Below are 6,250 nucleotides of genomic sequence, written 5' to 3' on the forward strand. Positions count from 1 at the left end.
CACACACACACACACACTCACTCACACACACACAGATACACAGACACTCTCTCACACACACAGATACACAGACACTCTCTCACACACACAGATACACAGACACTCTCTCACACACACAGATACACAGACACTCTCTCACACACACAGATACACAGACACTCTCTCACACACACAGATACACAGACACTCTCTCACACACACAGATACACAGACACTCTCTCACACACACAGATACACAGACACTCTCTCACACACACACACACACACATACACAGACACTCTCACACACACACACACACTCTCACACACACACACACACACAAATAAATATTAAACATTAAATATTTCTCTATTAAAACAACAGCGGTCGAGTAAGTTTTTATTTTTTTTGAATACATTTTAGTCTCGTCTTTTTCGTCAATGAAATGTGCATGTTGATGTAGTCATAGTTATCGTTTATTGACCTTATTGTCGTCTCGTCTTCATCTCATCTTAGTCATATGGGGAAACAAGACTCGTCAACGAACATTTTTCGTCATAGTTTTCGTTAACGAAATGAACACTAATCTGCAGCGACACGCTTCACTCTGATCCCTCTGTTTACGTGTTTCTGTGTCTCCTGATGCTGTCTGTCATTACACTCAGACTCATTAGCACATTTACAGATAATTAGCTTACACACATCCACAGAGTCAGTCCCGGGTGATTAATGACATTAATATAAGTAATTACACTGTTCGTGGTTATCAGGTGCCGATCGCTCTCGATTCAAGATGATATCAGAACTGTTCCTGAGATTACAGTCATTGTGGATGTTATTTTCATCGCTTGAAATACACTTGTTTGCACTTGACAGATTTTGCATTTAGTCATTTAGCAGATGCTTTTATCATTACAAACGAGAACAATAGAAGCAATCAAAATCAACAAAAGAGCAATAATATGCAAGTGCTATAACAAGTCTCAGTTAGACATAGCAAGTTTTTAAAAAATAATATAATAAATAAAAAGAAAACAGATAGAATAGAAAAAGAATAGAGCAAGCTAGGGTTAGAGGCCTTTTTTTATTAAAACTGTATATAATGACCTACAATCATCTGAGAACCGGTTTAAACACATTAACACAGTATTCTGAACGGTTTAGCTAATATATCCTCATCGTTTCTCTTTTAGCTGACGTCATATGGAAGCTTCTTGAACTACAGCGTTGCTTATGACACGTCTGAGGAAAACGTGGACAAAACGCTTCAAGCTCATTTCAGCGTAATTATTGAGGTGAGATGATAATTATTCTGCATTCATGTCACGCTAGAATTATTGTAATATTTATTATATAGTTATTTTATGTTATATTGTAATTTTACATATACAGTTGTGCTCATAAATTTACACGCCCCTTGCAGAATATGCAAAATGTTAATAATTTTAACAATATAAGAGGGATCATGAAAATTGCATGTTATTGTTTATTTAATACTGTCCTGAATAAGCTATTTCACAGATGTTTATATATTCTCCACAAGACAAAATAATAACTGAATTTATAAAAATGGCCCCGTTCAAAATACTTTTTTTATATAAAAATTGATGTACTATATATTATGTATACATTTTTATATATTATGTATTATTTATGTAAATGTACATTTTACATATTTATTTATTTGTTATTATTAAATATATTAATAATATTTGTAGTTATTAATAGCATTTTTTATATTATTAAATGTATATGTAGTTAAGTGTTTTAATTTAGTCTTGGGTATATAAACTAGTGTGCATGTGTCGGTACTAGCAATAAAACATCAAAACATTTTAATTTTTTTTAAATGTTTATAAACATTTGAATTGTTAATATAATGTATGTAATAGATGTAAACGTGTGTTTTGTCCACAGGTTGAGTTCGGTGTCTTTAGGTGTTGGAGACACAAGCTCGGGTCTCTCTAAAGTCCCTCTGGATGTGGAGCAGTGCGAGTGTCCCTGGGGTTATTCTGGCACTTCCTGTGAGGTGAGAAACCACTTCCGGGTCGCTCTATCAGACGTCCACATGATCAGTGAAGGAATTATGTGCAGACAGCTGAAGCAGAGGTTATTAACCCAGCGCTGTGTGTTCTTCTCTTCAGTACTGTATGCCCGGGTTTTATCGGGTCGGTGGGATTCTGTTCGGAGGAAACTGTCTTCAGTGCGAGTGTAACGATCACGCAGCGGAGTGCGACATCAACGGAGAGTGTCTGGTAGGTTTATCTTCATTATGACCTGCTCTAAACTAGGCCTGGGCGATGAAATGGTATCGGTACTTATCGACGGTACACCTTCCAGGGTTAAGTTCTGCAGATCGTGGCACCAGGAGCAGATTTGGTAGCGCTGGAGGAGTATTAAAATAATATAAAATATGTGACTGGAGCACAAAAGCAGTGTTGAGTCGCTGGGGGATATTTGTAGCAATAGCCAACAATACATTGTATGGGTCACAATTATACATTTCTCTTTTATGCCAAAAATCATTAGGATATTAAGTAAAGATCATGTTCCATGAAGATATTTAGTAAATGTCCTACCGTAAATATATCAAAACTTAATGTTTGATTAGTAATATGCATTGCTAAGAACTTCATTTGGACAACTTTAAAGATGATTTTCTCAATATTTAGATTTTTTTGCACCCTCAGATTCCAGATTTTCAAATATTGTGCTATCCTAACAAACCATATATCAATGGAAAGATTATTTATTCAGCTTTCAGATGATGCATACATCTCAATATAAAAAAATGATCCTTATGACTGCTTTTGTGCTCCAGGGTCACATATAATAAATTAATAAAATTAGATAATAATCCAAAAATATAATATTATGGCAAAGGTGTTTGCAAATGTTTGTTGTGATATTTTGAATGCAGTGCTTCATTTTGCAAGAGATGTGAGGCACTTTGCATTTTGTGTGTGCAGTTCTTGTGTGATTTGTCTGTAAAGTTTTGAAAAAGGCAACGTTTTAAAAAATGTGTTTAAGCAGTTGAAAAAAACCCGTAAACACTATGTGTGTGTGTGTGTTCTCTACAGGGCTGTGCACACAACACCACGGGGCCTCACTGTGATCAGTGTCTGCCAGGTTTCTATGGTGACGCCAGCGAAGGAACGCCAGACGACTGCCAGAGATGCTCCTGCCCACTGACACTGGCGTCTAACAAGTGAGTGACCGACCGTGTGTATGAGTGTGAGTGTGAGTGTGAGTGCGTGTGTGTGTGTGTGTGTGTGTGTGTGTGTGTGAGTGTGTGTGTGAGAGAGTGTGAGTGTGTGTGTGGTTCTTGTGTGATTTGTCTGTAAAGTTTTGAAAAAGGCAACGTTTTAAAAAATGTGTTTAAGCAGTTGAAAAAAACCCGTAAACACTATGTGTGTGTGTGTGTGTGTTCTCTACAGGGCTGTGCACACAACACCACGGGGCCTCACTGTGATCAGTGTCTGCCAGGTTTCTATGGTGACGCCAGCGAAGGAACGCCAGACGACTGCCAGAGATGCTCCTGCCCACTGACACTGGCGTCTAACAAGTGAGTGACCGACCGTGTGTATGAGTGTGAGTGTGAGTGTGAGTGCGTGTGTGTGTGTGTGTGTGTGTGTGTGTGTGTGTGAGAGTGTGAGTGTGAGTGTGAGTGTGAGTGTGTGTGTGTGTGTGAGTGTGTGTGTGAGTGTGTGAGTGTGTGTGAGAGCACAACTGTTGATAATTCTAATAATAAATCAGCATATTAGAATGATTTCTGAAGGATCATGTGACACTCATCCACTCATGTGGAAATTCAGCTTTGCGTCACAGAAATAAATTAAATTTTAAAGGATATTAAAATAGAAACCATTATTTTATATTGTAATAACATTTAGCAAGATTACTGTATTTTTCTGTATTTTGATCAAATAAATGCAGCTTTGATGAGCAGAAGAGTCTTCTTTAAAAACATTACAAGTCTTACTGATCCCAAACTTTTGACCGGTAGTGTATATATATATATATATCAGTACAAATATGTAGCCCCTATGAAACAGTGTGTGAAATATCTGACTGGTGTGTGTGCTGTAGTTTTAGCCCCACGTGTGTGCTGCAGCGTGCCGGTGAGTTCACCTGTGATCAGTGCCAGCTGGGATACGCCGGAGCCAAGTGTGAGAGGTACAGGACTAATGAGGAAGTTTGATCTTTGATTTATTCTGAGCTTCATATTCCTGCACCAATAAAATCACTGATTACTGGTCCTCAGGTGTGCTGACGGTTACTATGGCGACCCCGCGGAGCCGGGCCGGCGGTGTTTGGCGTGTGAGTGTAACGGTAACATGGATCCGGCTGAAGCGGGTCACTGTGACGGACGCACCGGAGAGTGTCTGAAGTGTTTGGGTCACACGGCGGGTCTGCACTGCGAGCGCTGCGCCGACGGCTTCTACGGAGACGCCGTGACCCTCAAAAACTGCCAGGGTGAGAGAATATCACTCGACATATGTTTTATGCATCATTCTTATATTAAAATCTTTGTCCCTGAGGTTCACTTACAATGTTTTTGCGTAATTTAAATGTTCATTTAGCTCTTTCTTTTCACTCTGAGAAGTACATTTCTATTTTCTGTTGTGCGATAATGACTGATTGAAATGTATATTTGAAGTTATTATAATAATTTGTGTCCCTGCAGCACAGAAGCAGTGTAGAGTCGCTGGGGGATATTTGTAGCAATAGCCAACAATACATTGTATGGGTCACAATTATACATTTCTCTTTTATGCCAAAAATCATTAGGATATTAAGTAAAGATCATGTTCCATGAAGATATTTAGTAAATGTCCTACCGTAAATATATCAAAACTTAATGTTTGATTAGTAATATGCATTGCTAAGAACTTCATTTGAACAACTTTAAAGATGATTTTCTCAATATTTAGATTTTTTTGCACCCTCAGATTCCAGATTTTCAAATATTGTCCGATCCTAACAAACCATACATCAATGGAAAGCTTATTTATTCAGCTTTCAGCTGATGCATAAATCTCAATTTCAAAAAATTGACTGGTTTTGTGCTCCAGGGTCACAAATGTTTTATGCATCATTTTTATATTAAAATCTTTGTCCCTGAGGTTCACTTACAATGCTTTTGGGTAATTGAATTTTCATTTACGTCTTTCGTTCCACTCTTATAAGTACATTTCTATTTTTCTGTTGTGCAATAATGACTGATTGAAATGTATATTTGAAGTAATTATATTTAAATCATATTAATATTATCTATTAGGGGTGTAACGGTACATGTATTCGTACCGAAAATCTTCGGTAAGGGTCTTTCAGTTCGGTACGCAATAACAGACAATAAATCCCGCTTTGGCTGGACAGATCGCTGTATAGACGCCTCAGTGATCATCCCTCTTCTTCTTTACTGCTAGGTTTAACGTGAAATAAACATGAATGAACTTCTCACCCCTCATGTAATCGCTCAAACAGCGTTTCAGTTGCAGAAAGACGTCATTAAAACAGCGTGTAAACAACATTTCACAGCATTTATTAACCTCAGGCAAGTCATCAGTGTCTACAGCTCGGTGTTTACTACAGAAATGATGTCTAGAGAAGAGCATTTTGATAAATATTAGACTTTATACTCGTTATATTTTACTTTGACGTCATAATTATGTAACGTGTTTAAATAAATCTTTTATGACAGCCTCTCTGTAAATTATTATATTTCAACAACGAATAGAAATTGTATAATATAGAAGGTAATTTAAAAACTGCGTTATGTGCAATTTACATGTTTGCATACAAATTTTTAATTTGTGTGTTGATTACTATAGTTAAAAATAAACAGTAATTGAATTTAAGTTTGGGCTGTGTTGTTAATTGTAACCTTATAGTAATGTAAAAGGGCTCCCTATAGTTTAGAGCTGAGGTAGATTTTAATTGTAGTTGAATTTATTTAAAGAATAAGCAATTTGTTCAGTAAACCATTGTTTAACTAAAAAACATATATATATATATAGGTTTAGTTTTTTCCTCCTGCTGTACCGAAACCATACCAAAGCGTCATGTTTGTGTACCGTTACACCCCTAATATATAAACATAATAGTCAGATTTGGATAATAATAATAATAATAACACTTTCTGACATGAAGCTCCAGTGAAATCTGCTGGACAAACGCGGAACTGTTTTACTGTAGTGTGTAATCCGTGTTTCCGTGTGTGTGTGTGTGTGTGTGTGTGTGTGTGCAGCCCGCGGTTGCCATGGTGAC

The 6,250-nt window shown here is 37.1% G+C and overlaps 1 protein-coding gene across 1 annotated transcript in view; it reads left to right on the plus strand.

The window, feature by feature from the left end:
- LOC107575773 (laminin subunit alpha-1-like) overlaps positions 1-6,250 on the plus strand; it is a 31,778-nt gene that overhangs the window by 11,027 nt on the left and 14,501 nt on the right. The window contains exons 7-13 of the mRNA XM_016262105.1: positions 1,174-1,275; positions 1,757-1,788; positions 1,898-2,009; positions 2,125-2,235; positions 3,061-3,188; positions 4,070-4,156; positions 4,245-4,456. Coding sequence (XP_016117591.1) covers positions 1,174-1,275; positions 1,757-1,788; positions 1,898-2,009; positions 2,125-2,235; positions 3,061-3,188; positions 4,070-4,156; positions 4,245-4,456 — 784 coding nt within the window. The remainder of the gene's footprint in view (positions 1-1,173; positions 1,276-1,756; positions 1,789-1,897; positions 2,010-2,124; positions 2,236-3,060; positions 3,189-4,069; positions 4,157-4,244; positions 4,457-6,250) is intronic.

This window comes from Sinocyclocheilus grahami, unplaced genomic scaffold (assembly GCF_001515645.1).
Source record: "Sinocyclocheilus grahami isolate Dianchi unplaced genomic scaffold, SAMN03320097.WGS_v1.1 scaffold2881.1, whole genome shotgun sequence".
Taxonomy (NCBI): domain Eukaryota; kingdom Metazoa; phylum Chordata; class Actinopteri; order Cypriniformes; family Cyprinidae; genus Sinocyclocheilus; species Sinocyclocheilus grahami.